General features: G+C 38.7%; 1 protein-coding gene across 4 annotated transcripts; it reads left to right on the forward strand.

The window, feature by feature from the left end:
- Positions 1-1,271: 1,271 nt before the first annotated feature.
- lzts3b (leucine zipper, putative tumor suppressor family member 3b) lies at positions 1,272-22,781 on the forward strand. 4 transcript variants are annotated; one of them, XM_088076612.1, is made up of 12 exons: positions 1,272-1,463; positions 1,618-1,679; positions 2,548-2,666; positions 4,637-4,696; positions 7,036-7,375; positions 11,025-11,980; positions 13,368-13,838; positions 14,473-14,640; positions 14,838-14,966; positions 15,592-15,783; positions 16,030-16,260; positions 19,665-22,781. In XM_088076612.1, exons 6-12 carry the CDS (start codon positions 11,141-11,143, stop codon positions 20,748-20,750), a joined length of 3,117 nt encoding a protein of 1,038 aa, XP_087932738.1. In that variant the 5' UTR covers positions 1,272-1,463; positions 1,618-1,679; positions 2,548-2,666; positions 4,637-4,696; positions 7,036-7,375; positions 11,025-11,140; the 3' UTR covers positions 20,751-22,781. The 4 variants fall into 4 exon arrangements, with proteins under 4 accessions (XP_087932738.1, XP_087932740.1, XP_087932739.1 ...); XM_088076614.1 differs by having other exon boundaries at positions 1,618-2,666; positions 11,149-11,980; XM_088076613.1 differs by having other exon boundaries at positions 1,618-2,666; positions 7,036-7,333.
- Positions 22,782-23,838: the final 1,057 nt, after the last annotated feature.

Raw genomic sequence — 23,838 nt, forward strand, 5'->3', positions numbered from 1 at the left:
GTTGGTGAGTGCCCAGTCCCTGAGGGTTATTTTTGGCCCTCAGTTGGGGCTGTCTGTCAAGAGTCTGTGGTGATGCTGGACAGCTGCGAGAAGTTTGACAGTAACAGGACTGATCAGTCTCCCTGCCTCTCCCCTGTTCTGGTGCTTTCTATTACTTACTCTCTCCTTCTGTATTTGCAACATGAGTTATGACATAATACTGTGGGAGGACCAGCTTTGGGCTCCTCTGAATGCACCCAGACCCCACATACATGAGTGGACTACCAGGTTTGGGTCCTCCACAAAGGAGATACACACATATGATGTATAAATCAACTCATTCCTGTCCATTGGCTCCCTGTTTGTTTTAAAATAGATTTTAAGATTTTCACTTTTTGAGCAATCATTTTCCATGTGCAATCTGTGGGGGGGGGGGGGGTTATGTTTTGGTTTTTTTAACTTTTGAGTTTTGCATTTTGTTTTTTTCTACTATATGTACTGCTCTTTCTTGCTCTATTTCTATTTGGCTTTCTTTTTCCCTCAATTTTTATTTCTAGTTTTGTGTCTTGTTTTTTTTTTTTGTTTGTTTTGTTTTGTTTTGGGTTTACCATTTATATTGCTGTTTTTGCTCTATTTATCTTGTAAATCCTTGCTTTGATATCCCTTTGCTGCTGTACCAATGCAAATTTCCCCGTTGCGAAGGATTATCTTATCTTTTCTTTTAAAGCTTGTCTGGGTCTGGCCCCAAGCTACATATCATAAATGTGTACCCCGTATGAGCCAGTTCGCAGCTATATAGATCCTCAGGTGGGGGCCTTCTGGCCGTTCCAAAGTCGATGCTTAAAACCAAAGGTGACCGGGCCTTTGCCATAAGGGCCCCTCAACTTTGTAATGACCTGGCTGAGGACATCAGGCTCGCAGAAACAGTGACTTCTTTTAAATTGTTTCTTAAGCCCATCTTTATAGACTGGCTCTTGTGCGATGTCGTCTTTTCATTCTGTCTTTTCATCTATTTTTATTTATGTTTTATTTATTTTACTGTCTTTCTGTTGTTGTTTTGCCTACTGGGTATCCCATTTCCCTTTTTTGCTGTTTGTCAAAGCACAAACACTTACACTTGTAAACTCTGTTTTTAAAGGTGCTGAAACACACCTTTCACAATGTTTTAAAGAAACATGTCATTTAACTTGGAAACCGTAGCAAAACAGTGCACACATTTGAGACTGAAAATGCTCATGAAGCACAGGTGTGTCAGCCTCATTCCTGATCTGTGGGCACTCCTGTACACATGCTTCCCTGGTGAGCCAAACAAACTGTGCTTTTTTCACAGAATTATTCCATTGTTATGTTAAATTAAGACTTCAAACACAACCTGAGACACTGAATTTTTTTTGAAATATTGAATTTGTTGTATTTTTATTGCAGATTGACTGAATTGTGTGAAGGGTCCTAACAGGCCAGGAGGAGTGGCAGTGAGTGGCAAGGTATGAGAGTGTGTTAGATTAAGATTAACATTAATCCACAGAAAAAGTGCTGGTTGTCAGTTATTTTACACTACATTTTGCAATTCTCATTTTAAATTATTTAACCTGTGTTGTAGTACATGAATTTATAGTTTTCTCTCTTTAAACATTGCAGTTGATGTTAGCCTCCAGAAGTGGGAGCGACTGGTGCAGTGGGGGTCCACCTGTGGAGTTGTGGTGATATAATATGAATTTTACTTTTTAGTTCTGAATTTAATGTTGATTACGCAATGTAATGGCTATAGAACAATGAAACAAACAACGGAGTTAAAATTGATTTTCCATTAGCCTTGCTTTTACTATGCAATTCTGCCTGCTTCTGGGTACGATTTGCGGCACAAAAGGAAGTGCGTCGACAAAAGCAGGAAGAGAACTGCAGTGTTTGTTTTACCAGCTCCAATGCAGCTACATGCAGCAAAGGAATAATTTTTGCAATGAACAATTCACTTTCCAGCAGTAAATATGGAATGAACATCACATTTTATGAGCAATTATTATTGCATATGAATGTTGACAGAGTCAGAGTCCATAGTCAACAGTCAAAATCAAGTAACGCTAGGTTACTTAAACTATCGGTTTCTTTCATTTTAAAATAAATGAGATATAACTAAAATCATTATAAAATCAATTCACCTCTTCAGTGAAAATGGTTCTTCTCTCCTCAATGTTGTGTGTGTTGTTTTGTGCCGATCGCTTGTCTGTGGCTAGTCTTTGCGACAGTAATGCCACTTAGAGGCGCAAGGTTGAAAACTAATCGCTTATTAGAAATACCATGTGTTGCCATGCATACAAGATGGTTAAATGTAGAGGTATAGTACCTTTCAGCTTCTTTTTTGCTTTTTTTCTTTTAAACCTTTACAATCTTCTAAATGGTAGCTAGCTAGTAGATGATTTTATGTAATTTAAAATAACTTAATAATTTCACTTGTATGTATGTGTGCATGCTCGTGTACAGTACAGTCCAGTCACCAGAATAAAATATTGGCATTGTTCGTTTCTGCAAACCATGGAAATGTCACATTTGTACGTTTCATATGTGATGTAGTTCAGAGCTGTAGAGCTCAGTTTCTCATCAGGAGGTGAATGTGGACGAGAGGGTGGATGGTATGAAGAGGCAAGATGGCTGCCAAACTGCAGAGCACTGCTGGAGACAAACCAAGGCAGGTAATTTTTAATGAGAGTTCTGGAAATTTCCAGCTATGTTAGTAAACAGTGACAAGAAAACTGGCTGAAAAAGAAAGGAAAATTGTCCAGAAAACTGCATATGTAATTATTTTAACCATATATTTAAATTATGTTACAGAAACAAATATGTATACATATATTTTTCTTTTTTTTAATTTTTATTTTGTAGGGCATTTTCTTGTTTATTTTGTTGTTTTACTTTTCTTCTTGTGTGCTTATTTTCAAGTAATTTCCTAGCTAATTTTTTGTTTTGTTTTTGTTTGGGTTTTTTTTTTTAAATTAATTTCATGCTATTTTTTTTTTTACGAATTTCATGCTCATTTTTTGGGCCATGTCTTGTTAACTTGCTCATTGCTTTCTACCCATGTTTTCTAAGGAAGTCAAACCAATTTGCGCAGGTTTAAAATGGTTAAAGGACCAATCCTACCACACCATTTAATGTCAATGTAGTAATAGCAGTCTTTGCCTTTAGCGATATTTGTGGGGACAAAAATACACAGAAAACTAGAGCCGAATTTATCTAAAGTGGGTGGTAGTGCCCCACAGTGGCCAAAGGGTGCCAGATTCTTCTTGGAGACCTGAGAGATTCAGGTACTCCTCACTGCAGTGTCTTTTCCCACCATGCTTACTTACAGCAGTGTTGCAGCTGTGAAAGTCCCAGTACAGACAAATACACGACACCAGTGCCCCCTCGTGGACAGTAATGCAAGTGAAACAGAAAAAGAGGCCTCACAAATGGATATTGTGCTGCAGAACACTTCATACATAACAAGGGTGAAATCAGGTAAAATGGGACTTAAGGTTAAATTAGACAAACAACGTTTTACATCATGCACTGCAACCAGTCACCAAACATGTTTTTGCTACAAATGTTCTTTAAACAACATTCATTTTTATTGGTTTTGATCATTAGTATGGGCAGAGCAAAAAGTCAGAAATCCATTGGTCCCAGACATGTGGCATGTTTATTGTCTTATGTGGGCAATAAGTACTGCAGCTAAAATAATAAGAGTTTTAACAACAAGAACGGTTTTAGGATGTTGCTTGCTGTTAACTGTTTGACTTATAATCAAAATATTTTCACAATACACTTCAATTTTTATAGGAAAGGGTTTTGGTCCAGTACTTAATGCACGCAGGTCAAATCAAACAAAAATATTAAGCTAAAATGGGACATTTTTATAAAGTAAAACCAGCATGTTTTTAAGCAACCAGGTGCCATGAAATTATGACTTATGCTATTGTGTGCCATTCTATCATGACATTTTTAGTATTTTCATCACTTAAGAAATATTAAATCTGTGAGTCCATGCCATCTACAATACTCAATTACTCAATTACTTAACAATAATTGTTAGAAGCAGGCAACAAAACAACGGGGAAAGCCTGGCAGAAAATTCAGATGATCCTTTTTAATAAATTACCACAGGTTGTATTATGATTTAATGCATTAATGACTGAACTGATAAATGGATTTAACCATTAAAAAAACATGTTTGTCCCATTTTACCTAAATATGTTATCAGAGTGAGGTCGAGGCTCTTGACATATTTAAAAGTCCAGAGTTTCTACATCATTTTTCCTAACAACATATTTTCTCCATAGAAATATAGAAGATTATCATAACAAGTTATAAAAGTAAAACTAAAGGTAATCTGCAGAATTTTAAGTGTTTTTCTTGGTAATCTACCAAAAATTGACCACAATACCTGACTTCACCCTATAGAAAACTGTTATGGGGGAAGTAAATGCATCATAAAAAAGGATAATGCAGTTCTATAACTGTCCTCTGAGAAGTTTAAACCTGGACTTAAATCTCCCTAAATTACACACATACTCCTGTAACCGTGGCATGTTGTAGGATGTCTTTCTACAAAAGGAAGTGCTTTGGAGTTTTGGATTTACTCATTTGTGCTTTTGGCCCTGGATGTTCCTTTCCCATCCTGCAGGGGGAAGACCAGCGCTGCTCACCACAGCAGGAAAAAAAGGAAGAAAAAGAGAGAAAAAAGGTAAGACCAAATGATACTATTACTGCAGAGATACAAATATTTTTTTATTTCAAATGCTGAAAGACAACAGTAGAAAGCACAACATGAAAAATATGAATTTCAGGCAAATTACAATTGAAACGTGAATCTATAGCAGTCTATTACGCAATGGTTAAGGTGGAGTAGACCTAGAGTTGTAGTTTTGTAGTATTGTTGTGTCCTCTTATCTAGTGATTTAGCAGCACTGCCAAGAGGTACAGACACAAAAAAACAAGAGAATTCAGTAAAGCTCAAGTGTTTCTGCCAAAAATGATACAAAGACATTAAAAATGTGAAGAACAGAAGTTCCACAATGAAAGACCGGATGAAAGCATTTCATTAAGGAATTGTCCATTGTTGTGTCTGTGTGAAAAACACCAAATACTAACAAGTATTAGTCTGGACAAAACAAACCTGGAAATAGAGGAGAAAAAAGACAGTTGAGTTAAGGAAACTGCTATCTAACAAAGGTCAGGTCATGCATAAAAAAGACAGAATGCAGAAAAAGTGAAGGAGGCATCTAGCAAACGCAAAGTAAAGATGACAAGCAGTCACAGTGTGCAACACACTGTGACTGATTGAGGACTGACACGTCTGTTAGAGACCGCTGAAGAGCAGACGGATCCTTCTTTTGTACACAAAACCAGGATAACCTACCTAATATTGAGTTAAATTAAGTTGAGTCAAGACATTTTAAGTAATTTCTATAGATACATCCATTGATTACACTTTACATGTGGGTAGTTTCGACTGAACAGAGTGTTTACTAGGCAGGTCCAAGAAAAGACACTGTGGAGTTGCATGATGGGAAGTGTAGGATCCAGTTTATTTGTAGCTTGACCTATGTCAGGAAATAATAATCAGGATGTTTTGCACTTTGCATCGTTTTTTTTTTCTTTTTGTTTTTTTGTTTTTTACTATTTAAAAAAAAAAGAAAAAAAACTCACCAGTCCACCAACTTTATGGAAGTTCAATAGTAAATTGTTGGGGTTCTCCTCTAAGTATGGTGGAAGTTCAATCTCAAGCACTATACTTAAGTACAAATATGAGGTACTTGTACATTACTACATTACCATGACAGCTTTAGTTACTCTACAAACTAAAATAGATTTTTGCATACAAAGATAAAAATAGCTTTTAAAATGTTGTTGCTTTGTTAGAAACTAAACTACCCAACAGTTTATGCAATTACAGCTGAAATGATTAGTTCACGAAAATAATAGTTGCAGTCCAATGTAAAACTGTTCAAAAATCAGTTCCACCTCAACCAACTAATCTAATCATGTAATATCTAATAGTCAAAGGGGTCAATTTTCTGCAATGAGTACATGTACTTTCAAAACTCAAGTAACATTTTCAATGCAGTACTTTTAATTATAGTAGAGATTTATGGACAACACCAAACTGAGATGCTAAGAAAGACTCAAAAAGTAAATTTACTATAAACTAGAGCAGGGCAATTAAAACAAAACATATTATCTGAGTAAATAAAGAAATAAAACCAACAAAAATAGTATTAACCCATTCTTCTACTTGCTGTTGTTGTTATTGTTCTTCTTCTTCTTCTTACTTGTCTTGGCTGAGAAATAATAATGTGAAAGTAAAACAGTTTGTAGCGTAAACATGTCTGCCTGTTAAATTCCAATATGTAAATAAAGTATTTCCTAAATTAGAAATTCTTGTTAATTTAACAAGAATTTTTCTTCTTGTTAAATTAATAATAATAATGCTAATAATAATACACAAATAAATATATTCTAAATAGAGCAGTGTCATTTAAACAAACATATTTTCTAACAACAACATGAATAATCACACTCCATAATAATAATAATAATAATAATAACAATAATAATAACAATAATGGCCCATTAATTGAGTTGTTAATATACTACAGGGTAAAAATATTAATTAAAACGAGCATTTTTCTGGTGATGCACCCAGTGGACTTCCATTACTGTATCCATCCATCCATCCATCCATCCAAGCTGTCATGATTTATGAGTGACCCCAAACTGAGATGCACGCAATTACTTAAACACTAAATAACTCTAAACAAGAGCAGGGCCATTAAAACAAAACAAATATTTCTAAAAAAACAAAAAAAACAAAACAACAACAAACAAAAAAATTATGACAACTATTATTATTATTATGGCCCATTAATAAAAATAACTCAGTTATTAATATGCTGCAGGCTACAAATATTAAATAAAACAAGCATTTGTCTGGTGATGCACCCAGTGAACTACTACTACTGTATCCATCCATCCATCCATCCATCCATCCATCCGTCACGCGGACTGTATATGACTCTATAGGCTTTTCCCGAGGGAGAGCACTGGATGGATGCCAAAAGGGGGCGTTTGTCTCATGCAGCCGGAGGGGCGGGACCAGAGGTGGGTGTGTGTCTCTCAGCTGATGCGCGTATCAACCGACCGACTCCATCATCAGCATCCGACGCTGACAGCGGTCGAAGACAGCATCCCTAATGTAACCGACCTACGGCAACATCGCAGAATAACACAGAGCCCGGCCGACCAGGACTGACGTTGCCGTGCCTTGTGACAATATTGTTTATTGAGGCTGCCATCTTACAAGCCGCCGAGCTGCAAAATAGTGAGTAGCCTTTGATGATGGACCGCCAGGATGCTACAATCGGTAAATCAAAGCCGCTGTCGTCAATGTCAATGACGCTGTGCATTTTAATCTGGATGTATTTTTTGATTCAGCGAGGCTCGTGCGCTTGTTCCTCGTCACGGGGCCTAGCGAGTAATTGTTTGGGAGCGCAGTCGATTCAGGGCTTGATGCGGATGCTGCTAAAGCCGCCCTTGCCGCCCAGGGATGCAGAGAAAAGGGGAGAGAGAGGGGGAGTCGTGAGGGGAGGGGATTGAGGCAGAGCAGCAGATAGATAGGCAGTGTATTTTACTACTACTACTATTCACCCAAGTGGAAGTAAACCTCTAGTAAATGGGCTGAGGAGGGGAGGTGCACTGGCATGACTGCGTCTATCTATCTGTGATAAGCCACAATTTTGGGGATGTGAATGTTCATATGTGAGGAAGCTCTTTAATACATGACGTTTTCGTGGCTGCAGACGATATCCATACAAACAAAATAGCCTATGCACAATATGGCCAGTTTATTAGCTACACCTGTTTAAAACTAATACACATTCTAAAATCTGACACGTTGATTTTACTTAAAATTATTTAGGGATGCGAATTCCTTGAAAAAAATATAGGTAAATATAACTATTAGTCTTAATTTACCTTTACTTTATATCTTATTGTTAAGTTTGCTTTAAATAGTTAAAATTATATTTACTTAATTGTGTTAAGTTGGTGCAATTTAAAAAAAAAAATCAAAGTTTAATAAATCAAAGTTTCTAAGTTTTAGCAACTTCAATTACCGAAGTGCTATATGTCTTTATTTTGCTGGTTGCAAAACAAGTCAGTCATATTTGTATTTTCTTAAACATGTTAACAAAACAGAACTTGCTGATCTTCTAACTTGATAATTGGCAAAGTCCTCTTTGTTTTGATCACGTTTAGTCAGACTCACTTAGTTTGCTGAAGTTGTAAACACTTGGAAATGACAAGGTAATTCCACTTGTCATTTTTAAGTTGCAACAACTTCACAAAATTAAGTAAATACTTAACACTTACATATACAGTAAACAAATCCCGATTAATAGTTGTATTAACTTAACTGTTTCAAGGCAATTTTTCGAGATCATTTTAAGTATGATCAACTTGTCAGATTTTACGGTGCAGTCTAATGCAACAATAGTAGTTGTTGTCATTTCTGGAGGCTGCATTTTGGTGGGACGTTGAGTTGTGTTGCATTGCACTGCAATGTGTCTCTTAGTATTTTTGGACACTTTTGCCTTTACTAGATAGGAGACAGTGCTTGTGTAAAGGGTTGTAGATGATGTGCAACAAATGTCCCAGACTGGACTCGTATAGATGGATGTTGCCGTTACATGGTCAGCATCTTAGAGCACCAGGACGCCCACTGAGAGGTGTTTCTAATATTTAGTCAACTCTCACTGATATTAATTGAACTTGACAGAATACTAAACACCTCTCAGTATTATGTAGTACAGTTCGACTACAAACTACCGCCTCTGAGTATGCGCTCAGTTACCAGTTTATTATGTACACCAAGCTAAAAATATTTGAATCTAATACAACAGGTCCTTAAACCAATCCTTAAACCATTTTAAAGAGGTGCTGATTTGATGTTTTGGTTATTTGGAGGCTGTAGTGCTGTTGATTTGTCCTCCATTATTCTGAGAGCTGTTGCTAATAATTACTTATTTACTTATATTAATAAGGGTAGACCAGTACTAATGGTACTATAGTGGATTTTAAAACAGGGCCATAATACAGTGCTGTACATTTCAACAGCACTAAAAACTACAGCTGTAAAGTTAAATAAACACCTCTCTAAAACAGTTTTAAAAAACAAAAAAGACTGAATTAAGTTTTGACAGGTGTACCTGATAAACTGGCAATTAAGTGGATGGACACATTAACAGGAACAGCCTCGTGCAAACTAATACAACAGCATTGCAATGAATCACTTTTGAGTAGAAAACAGTGTTGAGATGTTGATATTGAGGTCATAGTTTGTGGTATTTTGCGTTGGATTGTTCTGCACTTAAATGTAAGGTGTTTCAGTTATCTTGTAAGATTATTTTTAGATGTTTTAAACAGCCCTAAAAAACACTTAACATTGTTTAATCTGATTGATACTTTATGACTTTTCCTAGTTTTTACGAGAATTGCTCACAAACCTGGTTTTGATTTTCATATGTTTTGTGCTTAATCTAATCTGTGATTAGTTTTGGCAGAACTTTTAACACAGCACTATCCTAAATCCACATTCAAAATAATTTGGATTTTTGTTTATAAGTAATCATAAGTGGTGCAATAGGGAGTAATTGATCTGAAACATAGCATAAGTCATGTATATTTCTTTGTCTGCATATGTATGACTATTTTAGCATCCAAAATGTATATATATTGTGTTAATGCATGCTCCATATAACATATTAATCATTAAATATTTTTATTTTGTGGTGAAATAGCATTATCATATCCACATGCTGTCAGCTTTACTAAATGTGGAAGTCCAGTTTGTGGCAATAGGAGGGTTACCTCATAAAAGCATACCATACAGGATTTCAGTTACCGTTTGTAAACACACTCGCTGGTGAAAGTGAAAGTAAAATCCAGACCCAGAATCCCTTGATTGGCATTTTACCTCACAATATTTGCGTTTTGTTTTTTTTTTGTTTGTTTGTTTTGTTGTTGTTTTTTCCAGCACCGTGTCTGTTAGATGCCTGCTACTAACGGTCTGGCAACTTGTCACTACCTTTTGCTATCCACCATACCTGAGCGCTGTGATGGTACACAAACATCCCCAACACAGAAAACAAGAAAATTCAGACAAAGGACAGAATCTCTGCAGAAAAAATACACCAGCACATACTTCTAGTTGGTCATAAGTGATCACTTAGAGTGATTACTTCTCCTTGAGGCAATACATTGTTTTTTAGGAAAATTCTGCATGGTATATCTTTTGATGTTTTTTTTGTGATATGGGTTTTTAATAGGGTAAAAAGAAACGAAAAAACATCTTAACGAAAAAAAATGGCTGATGGCAGTTATTGTTATTATTTTAACACACACAGAAGAGCAGTGGGTTCTGTGAAACCCTAAACAATGAGGAAGTAAAGCAATATCTGTCTGATATAGATTTTAGATTGAATCAAAATTCGAACATTATGAACTTTAAAAAATGTGATTTATTGCAGGGCTGTTGTTTTCTGTTGTGCTGTACACAGGTGTTCCTGTATGTATGTCCAAAAAATGCAAACAAACTGGTGCCTGCCTCCAGTTCAATGATGCTAATGGACACAAGATCCGGTGAATTTTCTGTTTAGCGCTGTATTGGTTTGAGCAACCTCCAAGAATCACCCAGCACACAAACTAAATATTCAAAAGTAACTGAGTATCCTCATTCTTATCAACAAAGTGTATGCCATAAACAGAAAGTAACACTGTGGTTTTATCGTTAAACTGGAGGACAAGTTTCATTTATGCACTTTATTTCTGCCCTAACTATACACATATTTGTCCAAATTTTTCTGTCAGACCTGTTTCATTTTTATCATGGTGGGAGGACCACGCTGCCCCAGTATGTGGGCTGGAGTCTCCTCTGCATTAGCTATTATTGTATAACTAGTTATTATGCAATTACAATATTGTATAACACCTTTCGTTTTTCTGTGTTCCTCTAGTGTGTGTGCCCCCACTACCTGCATTAGGTTGTGATGACCCACACTACTTCCAAATGTATCTGTGACCCTCCCCAAACCTGACTCCTAACCTCTAATCCCTGACCTTTGACCCCACTATGGGCAGTGTTGGCAGTGGGGTGGCAGGAGAGCAGGAGTTTGCCATGAAGTCTGTGGGTACGAGGACCACGCTGCCCCGAGCACCTCCTCTCTCTCGCCGTTGCCCTGCCGACCGCAGCTGCAGCGCAGAGCGGCTACCCCGCCCTCCGGCGACTATATCTGACGGGACGGCGTCTAGCGATGAACGAGGGAGTGTTAGTATTGGGACTGGGACCTGTACCGGGACTGACCGGCCCACCGAAACAGCCTCATCCACCAACACTGAATGTACCATGACGGCCCCATCCAACAACAACCAGTTGGAGTGTGGCAACGGAGCAGGCCGGCGGGAGAGGGAGTGGGAGAGGGAGAGACAGCGTGAGAGGGGGAGAGACAGGGACCGGGACCGAGACTGGGACAGAGAAAGGTTGGAGAGGGAGCGAGAAAGGGAGAGGAACCGGGAGAGGGAGCGGGAGCGGGTGGAGAGAGAGAGGCTGGAGCGAGAGAGGGAGCGGGAGAGGGAGAGAGCTAGAGAGAGGGAAAGAGAGAGGATCGAGAGAGAGAAGATAGAAAGGGAGAGGGAACGAGAGAGGGAAAGGGAGAGGGAGAGGGAAAGAGAGAGGCTGGAGAACGAGAGGATGGAGAGGGAGAGGGAGAGGGAAATGCAGGCTGCAGGGTTAGATGTTTGTGGGAACATTGTGGGCCGAGGAGCAAATGAGAAGAACAGCGTTGGCATGAACCAACACCAGCACAGAGAGATGGCAGCCGCCAGAGTTGACAGTGAGAACAACCCAGGCAGCCATAACCCTCCGAACCACAACCCGCCAAAGATCCTGCCAGTGTCGGGAAAACTGGAGCAGGTACTTCAAGATTGTGGATCCCAACCTGGGGGTCAGTCATCTATGTAAAACTGCTGAAATCACATATTAGCACTGGACAAACTCGAAGTAAAAGGATCGGGACGGTCAGTATTGATGGAGGGAATGATTATAGCCACCAATCACACTTCACAAACATCTGATTCCAATTTATTTTCCTGATATCAGACAAAACACTACGTTTCCATCTTCAGTCTGACATTACCTGTCTGCACTCCAGCCAATTTTCATGGTTTAGGGGACTGGATTTTTCCTAATCAGTCTTTTAATTTTGTTTTATTTTATTTAACCCTTTATTTAAACAGAAAAAAACTCTTGAGATTCAAAATCTCTTTTTTCAAAAGTGTCCTGGCCAAGACACGCAGCAACAAAACTCACAGACAAAAATATGCAACTCAAAAACAAGCAATATAAAACACAAAATTATGTTACTACAGGAAAGGACTAAAAAGCATGTTTATATATGCTTTTAGTGAGCCTTAAACAAGAAAAATTAAAAGACCCGCTAAGATACACCCTGAATCTAAAGTCAGTTTAACTTCACGCTGATATGTGGCCATGCCAACATACTGGTTTTACCAGGGTTTCAAAAGTGAGCGGAGCCAAGTTAAAAAAAACTATGTCAGGCAATATTGTGAAGACATGTCGACCTAAAAAACCCTTGATAACATCTATCAGCATCTATCTTGTTTATCCCAGTCAGCGTTACTGTTATACTTCTTCATTGGTTCTGGCGCTGAACTTGATAACGTTTAACATCAGTCCCACTGCTGGCACTGATTGGCTAATCGTAAGTGCCCCACAGCACTTATTGGATTGATGGCATTCAAAACAAAAAAATGTTTTCTGTGTCAAGATGCTAGAAGAGTAAGTCAACTCAGTGGAGTGATTGGATTCAAAGGTCTGGACCCAGACAAAAGAACACTTTTGTGATTTTTGAAGCTTAAATGCAATCGCCAGAAATAAAAAGCTAGCATTAGGTGATAAAAAACTACACTACGGTCCCTCAATGCCTTAGCATTGGCACCACGACGAGGTTGTAAAGCCATGTTTAGTGTGATGACAAAGTCTCATTTAGCTACTTGTCAGCAACTGCCTTTTTTAAGACATTTGAAAGCTAAAAAATTTATGAGTGGGGTAATTACTGATATATTTTTTGACGTAAAACAAAATGTGAAAGTCTCTTCAGCTTGTGTTAACGGCAGACCTCTAACAGGCCTCTAACCAAAATGTTATGATGTTAAACAGACCAAAAAACTGAATTTTATCCTTCTGACTTCCACTAGAGTGTACTTTTGTGTGCGAGCACCATTAGTGTATCTCTCATTCCTTTTTTTGTCTTCCCTTCCTTCCTCCGTCTCTCTCGTAGGCGATGCAGAACAACTCAGGCCTCGTTCGTCCCTCTGCCTTCAAGCCAGTGGTTCCCAAGAGCTTCCACTCCATGCAGAACCTGGTGGGCCAGGCAGGAGGGGCCGGGAGCGAGGGCAAGACTGAGGCAAGGAGTGAAGGGTTCAGTGAGAGCAGAGGAGGCAGGAGAGGCAGGGACGGAGCAGGAGGAGAATCAGGAGAGGTCCCAGAGGCCCTGCTCCTGGACCAGGACAGCCCAGTGAGGGTCAGCAGAAGTGAGGGCGGGGGAAATGGGAATGAAGTGGTTCAGGGAGGGATGTCTGACTCAGGGAGGAACTCCCTGACCAGCCTGCCCACCTATACGGGCTCCGGGTCCGGTTGCGGGCCCCCAGCGGTCCTGGGGCCTCTCAGTGCTTCCACCAGCCACATCAACAGGTTGGGCATGGTTGGGGCAGCTGCAGGCCTGGATAAGCTGGAAAAGCCCGGCTACCAGGTAAGGCCATCATCGATACTCAGTCTACTACTGAGCTGTTGTCACCTTTAACCCTTTGAAACCTGAATAAATTGGAAAAAAGACATTAAGCATCTTTTTTAAAAAGATGATCCCCCCAAAATTGCATGAAATTAGTTAAAGTTACAAGACAGTTTCCTGATAATTAGCTTTTTTAGTAAGTAAAAAATAGAAATAAAAATAAAAGAAAAAAGGAAATTACTTGGAAATAGCTCAAATAAATATTTTTTTTTTAAAAATGAATATTTAGAATAATTATTTTTTTGGACATTTTTCCTGTTTTCATGTGTTTTTGTGTTTGTGCGTGCGTGCGTTGGGGTGAAAGAAAGGGAGGGAGAGCGAGAGAGACAGGGAGAGGACAGAAACAAGCTGAAAATGAATAGGAAAGTAAGATAATAGATATTAAAAGTTCATAATAAGTAGTTAATAATGCTGCATATATATTTTTTTAATTATTATTTTAGTCACTTATTGCCTTTTTTTCTACATTTTCAATAGAAATCAAACCAGTTTGCTCAGGTGTCAAAGGTCTCAAATGCTTGTGAAAGGCAACACAAGAAAGCTGATATCGATTTAGGTTTCAAAGGGTTAATAACGGTGTGGTTCTTTCCTCCAGAACGGGCTCAGCGCCTCAGACAGTGGCCGGTCCTCCTCGGGTAAAAGCTCCTCATCCTATCAGAGGCTGAGCCACCTGAGCGATGCCCCAGCACCTCTACGCCCCTCCCCCTCCTCCGATGACATCATCCAGGACCTCGAGGACCGCTTGTGGGAGAAAGAGCAAGAGGTCAGACGCCGCTCTAAAATATCTGATATGAAGTTGTTTTACACTTCATACCAAAAAGCAGGCTGTTATTTACCAACATTTTAGGGATCAGTTGAGATGTTGAGTAGTTTAGTTGTCCCACATTTTATGATCCAAGTTGGATTTCTTGTATCTTTACCAACTAACCGGCTGCTTTGTGGCCTTTTCTTTTCTTCTAGGTGCAGCATATGCGCAGAAACCTGGACCAAAGTGAGGCAGCAATCATTCAGGTGTTTGAGGAGAAACAACGTGTCTGGGAGCGACAGATGGACGAGCTGAGACAAAACTACGCTTCGCGACTGCAGCAGGTGACCTCACTTCGTATTTTGATCTGACTAAACATCCGTGGGATGTCTATGCAGTTTATTTTTCTTTACTCACATCTTGAGTTCAAATGCAACAACAGAATCTCCTTGTTGAAGAGGCAGTGCTGAAAAGAAACACTTGGATATATAGAGATAAAATGAATGCTTGTGAAACATTCAAAGTCACATCTATTTGCTTTGTATATCTTTGCAGTCTCTTGCTACATGTTAGGTGTAAGCTGTGTTGTGCATGTGCACACTGGGGGTCAACCGATATTGTTTATTTCAGGGCCGATACTGATACTGATTATTAGTACTTAATGAGACCAGTAAACAATATTTGGAACCGATATGCATTTACGATAAAAATTAAAATATTCTTCAGTCTAAATTTAGAATTTGGAATTGAAAAACTCAGTAACTCAGAACATAAATGTTTAATCAAAACTGAAACTTACATTAATTTCAGTTTTATTTTTAAAATTAAATAAAATAAAATAAAATATTGTGGACATAATTCAGTTGTAGATCTTTCCAAAGACTGGTCGGATGCTTCAGCTTGAGGTGTAGTTTTAAATGCATTTGATGCTCCAACATAATATGTACTATATGTCCATTTTGTCTGCAGGTTACCCGCCGAGCTCAGCGCTCCCAGACTGCCCTGCAGGCTCAGATAAGCCGTCTGTCCCAGGACAAGAGGAGGCTCCAGGAGGAGATGGCGGCTCTGTTGGCCCAGAGAGAGGAATTGGAGAGAAAGTGTCTGGATTACAGGAAGGAGCAGGCTGACATCTTGCCTCGTCTAGAGGAGACCAAGTGGGAGGTGAGATATGAGTATATGAGTTGGTGCGCTTGACTAGTTCAGTAAAATGTTATCAGGGTTACATCATGGTAGACTGAGCAGTGGAGCAGCGTGAGTGTAAGGGTGTATGTGTGAAGCAGCTATAAGTGTGTGTGCACAAGCAACCCACTTGTATGCATTGTGATAGAGAGTATATTTACTACAAATAGTACTAAATGTTAAAAAAAGAAAAAAGATTCACCCACTGACTCATTGTTGATGTGGCAGGTGTGTCAGAAGGCAGGAGAGATCTCCCTGCTGAAGCAGCAGCTGAGGGAGAGTCAGGCTGAAGTGACCCAGCGAGCTGGAGAGATGGTGGCTCTGAGAGGACAGCTGAAGGAGCTCAACGCCCAGCTGAGGGAGCGGGAGGAGACCATGCTGGGCCTGAAGGACTCCTACAGCACCAAGAGTCTGGAGCTGGAGAAGTGTGAGGGAGAGCTGAGGAGGACTCTGTCAGAGGTGGGTTTTCATTTACACATTCATTAATACTCAGCGGGGTTTAACACTGAGGATTAGAAATAACAGGGAAACACAAACAGATGGATCACTTACAGAGGATAACAGTCTCCAAACATAATAAAATAACTAACTGTTTGTCAGAAGCCTGAATTGGCATTATAACCAAAACGTAAGGCTAGTGGTACTTTAAAGTGGTCTCAGGTCCACTTTTTTAATACTTTGAATCCTGGAAAACACGGAAAGAAGGCAATGAGCAACGAAAGAGGAAATGACTCAGATGTTAGCAAAAAATAAAAAATAAAAAGAACTACAGTATTACCCCTGAAAATTAGATATTTATTAGAAAAGATATAATTAGATTAAAAGATAGAAGAAGATAGGACCTTCTAAAAGTGGTTAAAAATTTTGTAACACAGTTTAAAATATGTTATTATTATAATCTCAAATATAGTTTTTTTTTTTAAGTTTTTTTAAAACTTTTTTAAGGTCCTGGTCTCATCTTGAAATCAACCCATTTTGACTTGTTTCAGTCTCCAACAAAGAGGACTTTATATTTTATTTTCAGACCACAATTGTAGGAATATCACTGAATTTCCTTTGCAGAAGAAAAACCTTTGAATAAAGATGGTTAAGTAGACTTTAGCTCTTGAATGTTATTTTGCATTTGTTTGCTTACAGAAAAAGCACTGATGCATGCATGCATATGAAAAGTATGCGTGCAAAAAGTTGAATGAAGTAAAATCTTCATTTATTTTCTGTGGGTGTTTTTATGGGAATGTTGATTTTTTTAGATCAATTTGAGGAGTGCTTATGGTTTGCATTCACATTTTACCTTAAGTGTGTCACGTGGTGTGCGACTCACATTAGGTGTTTTGGTTTTGACTCGGTCTCACCCTGTCTTTGTCCTTGGTCCTGATTCTCTCTCCACCCATCAAAATCTTTGTCTTTTCTTGCTCTCAATACAGTCAGGTCTTGTCATGAAGAAAAATTAGTGCCACCTCATTGTTTGATAACATGACTTCCAGTATGTTTGCACAAATCAAATGATAAAATGCAACCATGGACTAAACGTGGAGACAGAGAAATGCTGTAGGATCTTTTCTCAATGTTATGTTTTATTAAATTTTTTTGGCGGCCAGAAGATTTTAAAACAAGACAGCTAAAAAATACTTCAAGCCTGTTTTGGCAATTAGAAATAACGACAAAATCAAGTGCTTGAAGATAATAAATAAATAACCCAAGAAACTAGTTATCAGGTAAGCAAGCAAAAGCATACAATGATAGAAGCACACAATGATAGATAAATTCAAATAATAAAAAAATGAAAACATACATACATATGCTTTTATCACCAGTTAGCCAAAGTTTATGCCCTTTATAACGTTATAATAATAATAAAATTACATTTAAGTCCATTAGTTTGGTTCAGTATCTAGTTGGAAATTCTTAACTTTGTCATCAGAGTAGAATTGCATATTAGTAGTATTTATGAACAAAGATATCATTCTCACTATATGGTCACCAGAATCTCCCTCAGTGGTGTATAAAACCAAAAAAATGCATGACACTCACCACAGGCATTAGGATGTAAGGCTACATTTTTCTTGGCCTATGAAAATCTTGTGTAGTTGCAGGGAATGGTCGACTTTATCATAGGCTTTAGAGGGGTCTATAAAAAGAGCAACGCAATGTTGATTACTATCCAAAGCAGTCAAAATACAGTTTACTAGAAGCGTGATTGCAGGATTGGGATGTTTACCACTAAATCTAGATTGTTGAGCATTTAAATCCTCGAAATCCTTCGGAGGGATTCCAGAAACTTGGCGAGGAGACTAGGACAAATTGAGGATTGGGCAACATTATACATTACATCTGGAGCATTTTTTTTCCTTTGTGCTGTAAGAGCTCATAAGCAGCTCAAGCGCGTATGATATGTACATATGATGTGTATTCCATTACTAAAGAGGCAGTGCATTTAAGGGCAGCATTCGTGTCTATTCAAGTACAATTTATGTCATTCATTACGAGCTCCAGGGCAACCTGCATTTTATTCCTCAAGGATCAGCATCAAATGCATCCACATGATTCAGAGCGCCATCACAATGCTCTGCAACATTAATCAGACATATTATGGACTCAAGTTGATAAGCAAGTTTAAATGTAATATTTTAATATAAAATGATGTCAGACTACAGATTAATATGCTACTTGTCTGGAATAAGTATCCAGCAAAACCCTCTACTTTCTCTGTCTGTACTATATTCTCAGCTGATACATCTGTCACTGCTGCTGTCAGCCATGCAATGCCATTGCAAGTGTGCATAGACTTGTATGCTTGCATTCATGCATGTATGTACAATTAGCACAGCTGAATGCATATTCATTTGCATGGCTGTGTTAATGGTTTAGCACATCATCTGTATGTATGTATATAACTACTGTATGTATTGTTTATGCTTATTGTGTTTTTGTGTGCTGTTTGCTATTTTATTCTGCTCTTCTGCTCTTTTTATTCTATTTTATTCTATTCCAATTCAGTTTCCAACTGGTGGGTAGCAGTCCAAAAGTGGGTCGTGGGTCCATTGTAAATGCACCACAAGTGACTCGTAATCACAGTTTGTAAAAAAAAAAAAACACACATTATTTTTAATTACAGTGATTTTCCAGCGCAGAGCTTTTATTCTGAAGTCCTGCTGGTATTTATTCTTGAGGTATTTTTTTATTTCTTTGTGTTCTAAGCCAACATGTTGTTTACATTTTGTGAAATAAAACTGTGGTTATTCATAATGTGAACCTTGAACAAATGACTAATGAGAACTCTAGACCAGTTGGGAACCACAGTCTATGTTAAGCGATCTGTTTTCTTCACGTAGGCTGGTTATCTGTTGTCTTTAGAAAGACAAATATTCAGCTTTAATTTGAAGGACTATGTTAATTGTAAGGAACAAAACATTTACTATTGATCAAGCCTTGTCACATTTATGTGAGATTCTTGAGAACACTTTCATCCAGATATTTTGAGGTGAAAGTTCAAAGGACCCCTTTAAAAATGTCCATGCCTGTTGTTCCCTCGCCAAAATTTAGCCTGAATTAGGAGCATTATTTAGCTTGTTTACCAACAAGCTATGCCAACATGGTTAGTGCCAATAGATGCCTTACATAGTCTAGTTTGACAAAATACCACTACCTTTGCACTAGTTTAAAAAATGAGTGAGCCACAGCGTCTTAAAAACACTAAGGAGTTCAGTCAAGGGGCCAGCAAATGTGGGGAGCCATTGAGAAACACCTTGTGTGTGATTATGCACCTTCAAAATGCTGACCTTGATTTGACCTTACACACTGCAGATCAAATACTCCTATACTAATATTTCCATATATTTTCATATATTATATCCTTTCTACAGGTGTCCATCCTCAGAGAGAAGCTGGGTGTTTTCGAGGCAGAGGTGCTTAGTTTAAAGCGGGCTCTGAGTGAAGTGAGCAGAGGAGCAGAAGTTGTCGTGAGCCCTAACTTAGCTGCTGCAGGACTGTTGCCGCCTTGGGGAATGGTCCACTGCCCGCGTAACCCCACTGAGCCCTCGACCAACTCTCTCACCCCCACATCTGACACCCTGCTGAGTCTTCAGAGTGATGAAGCCAAAGCCCAAAGGCAGGAAGCTCAGAGACAGGAGAGACAGCAACGTGAAGAAGCTCAATGGCGTGACGTGCAGCAGCGGCAAGATTCCCACATGCAGCAGGACATCCGGATGCGTCAGGATGCCCAAATCCGACCGGAGGCTCAACTCCGGCAGGATGCCCAGCTTCGTCAGGAGGCTCATCTCCGCCATGAAGCCCAACTACGCCAAGAAGCACAGCTGCGGCAAGAGGTGCAGCTCCGTCAGGAGGCCCAGCTTTGCCATGAGGCCCAAATGCGACAAGAGGCGCAACTACGTCACGAAGCCCAACTCTGCCAGGAGGTGCAACTGCGTCAGGATGGCCACCAGGCGCAGCGAGGTCAAGAGGGTCACTGGGATGAGGCAGGGGAGCTGCGCAGGCAGCTAGAGCAGCTGCAGGCCGCATTGCGCCTGGAGCGACAGCAACGGGAACGTCAGGCCCTCAACTTTGACCAGGAGCGGCACACCTGGCAGGACGAGAAGGAACGGGTTTTGAAATACCAGGCACAGCTGCAGCTGAGCTATGTGGAAACGCTGCAGAAGAACCAAGCCTTGGAGAAACGAATGAGCCAGCTGGGAGCCAAACCAACCACAACATCCACCACAACCACTATTACTACTACCACCACCACCTCTCCCACCTCCTCCAATTCTCCTCCTCCACCACCAGCCCTCTCGCCTCTGTCTCCTCAGCCTCCACCCTCTCTCCCTGGCCCCATCGCCCTCACCATCTCCCCACCTTGTGAAGACCAGAAGGGCCCTCCGTCTCTCCACCAGCTTGCCAATCCCTGGGCAGGACCCTCACGCCTGGAGAGGATAGAGTCCACTGAGATATAAAGACATTTCCATGACAAATTCAACACACTCACAGTGACAAGGCATCTCACGAAAAACTACTTCAGCAATCAGTTAAAAAACCTTTCAGTCTACAATAGAATAAATCAGAACAGTCTGACATACTTTTCAAAGCAACTATAGACACCAGACGGCAACAAAGGCCGATTCCAACATTATCAATAACAAGCAGATCACCTGAACAGGAAGTTGAACTCCATTCAATCTATTTTTCAACCTCCTAAAGCAGCCTTTCTCTCATTAGTTGCACACTGCTACATCCTACCTAATCAGTGTTCATGAGAAGTGTGCCACACTGATGGATGGCAGAAAGCAAAATGTTAAACGACAATGTTAAGATGACAGCACTAATACAGGGGTCGTTTAATGCCCAATGCTAGAAAAGGACCAAGACAATCAGGGATATTGTCAGAAATTATCAACAAGAATATTATGCGGTATTTATTCATTGTAAGTCTGTGTCACTGGTAATGTAAAAGTAGAAATAGTGGTCAGAGTGTGTGATGTTAACTTGCATTTTTGGCCAGAGAGCGCCTTACTTCATTGTTTCCGGCATGTGTATGATAATAACTAATGCTGGGAATAGATGATTTTTGAAAAAAATCAAGGGTGTGATTATCATTTTCAATGCTTTAACTGTAATATCAGCAAACCAGTATTACACAGGGCTGGTATTTCATTTAAATCCCAGCAGATATCAATGTTAAAGGTCACACAGACTGATTCTTGATTCAGTTTTCAACTCATTTCATGCACAGGGTCTGACATGCATGACCCATTTAAACACATCATTAAGACCAACAGAGTTTATATTTTCTACAAATTGAATTAAATAGATATGTTTAACAGATAATCAACCCCAACTGAATATAGAATATGTTTAAGACATGGGAGAACCTGGTTTCACTGTGGATCGCTTGCAGTGACTAAAGTCAAACTCTAGAGGTCATTAGAGAGCTTTTACAGCGCTTCCAACTCAAATTTTTTTCTCATTGAGCTGCAAGGAGAATGTGAAAGAAAGCACACAATTTGAATTTGGTTATTATGATAATTGTGTTGTTCACTTTGTGGATTTACAGCCAAGAAATCTGAGAAATCAGTCCCCAAAGTTAAAAAAATAATAAAATTTATAGAATGTATGATATACTAGAAAGAAAACTTATAATAGTTATAGATTGTAAATGTGTGTATGTGTGTGAGCGAGAGAGATAGAGAGAGAGGGTGTGTGCATGTGTGTATACATATGAAAAGCTTCAGCTTATGAGATTGAGGATAGAGGGACTAGTGGCAATAGAGCAAGTGAAGATATATTAAGAGCAAAGGGATTTTTGGGGGGGCTTTAAGTACAAGTAGATGTACATCAAAGCTTGATACAAAGGCAGCAAGGCTGAAAATTCAAACTGAGGGAGTCTGTATATCCTGGAAAACTCTACTTTCTTCTGTATAGTTCATTTAGACAAAGCAGGGGAGAAGAAAAAAAACTGAAAAATGGAAAGTCTGCCTCTTTAACGGGAGCATTGAGGCTAACTGCACTATGTAGTGTCCTACACACAAGTTATGATGTACAGTAGACTCAGATGTGAATATCATGGCTTTTATATGTGTTGTTTATGCCAGCATACAAAGATGTTGCTCAAGAATATTAACTTATCTCTAAGGTATTACATAGTATTATCATCTTTATTACTGTTATTATATTATGGTGAACTGACAGAGAAAATATGTGCCATTTGAGCTTTCCTTTATGTGTTTTTTTTAACTGTGTAGATAGCCTATTGGCCTACCATAATGGTGCAATCATAGCAACCCTGTCCAAAAATGATGTTCCTTTTGATGTAGGTGATAAATGTAGTTACAGTATTGCATTGTTTAGAGAACAAAATGCTACCAATTTTATACATGTTTCAAATTTATTGTTTGCATTTATGTTACTAGTACTGTTCTGGCTTGATTAAAACCACCCCTTTGTTAAAATTCAGCAGAACTAATAAAGATATGTGAATAATTCAGCAATCTTTTTGTCACTGAGCAAATTATTTGTCTTGTCTTTAAGACAAGTGGAGTTTAAATGTTGATTCTGATCAGCTTTGAAAAGATTGACCAGAGGAAATATTTGATGTCAACCAAATAATGGAATATAGCATTATTATAGATACATATCATATTTGAGGACCTTTTAAGGAATAATTCTCAGAAGCTGACAAGTAACAACATGAAAAGAAGTATTCATGAGATTTACAGACTTTTGTCTATTTTCCGATTTTGTCTAATGACGTTCTCTTGTTAATTACTGTTATTTTACTCCAACAGATCTCTAAAAATAATTCAAACAAAAAGCACAATTACTGGAAACTTTGGTTAACCTATTCAGATCTTCTAGCAATACCACAGAAAATAGCCTACTCTACTACTAGTAAAAACCCTGCATAAAAATCTTTAAAGTACAGTAGTATCAGCAGAATAAGTATCAAAAGTCAGTTATGCAGAATAAAGTATAATATGTCACAAATGAATTAGAATTTGAGCAGGTATAGGTAGATGATATCTAACTACTTCTGGTGCTCTCGGGTAGTTTAATCTGTAGCGATGCATCTTATCTTATAGGCTGTCATACGCTTTGTATGTAAAATCTTAAACTGTAAATCAGCGATGAACTAAAGCTGTCATATAAATGTAGTGGAGTAAAAAAATTCCCTCTGAGCTGTAGTGAAATAAAAGTGTAAAGAAGTGGAATAAAATCAATGTTCTCATGTAAAAGTACGTCAAAACTTTCCATACTGTAAGTTCAGGGGTTGCAAGTAGACATAATATTGTTTCATGCGATTATAAACCAAAAATTTTGGGAACCACTGTTGACTCTAATAAAGTTGGTACTGAAATTAAAAAGTTGTAGTAAATAGTCCTTAGACCAAAGAAGTCTTGGGTGTTCCCTGGAAACAGTATGCATCCCACTGATATGTCTTGGAAATGATGCAAGCTGCAGGTTTGCATCTTGTAAAAACTAGTGACCCTGTTGACCTTTATGTTGAGGTGATACATCTCTGAATTATATTTAAAAAAAAAAAAAAAA

The sequence above is a fragment of the Plectropomus leopardus genome, chromosome 4 (genome assembly GCF_026936395.1).
Source record: "Plectropomus leopardus strain MGB_pleo_1.0 chromosome 4, ASM2693639v1, whole genome shotgun sequence".
NCBI classification, from domain to species: Eukaryota; Metazoa; Chordata; class Actinopteri; order Perciformes; family Serranidae; genus Plectropomus; species Plectropomus leopardus.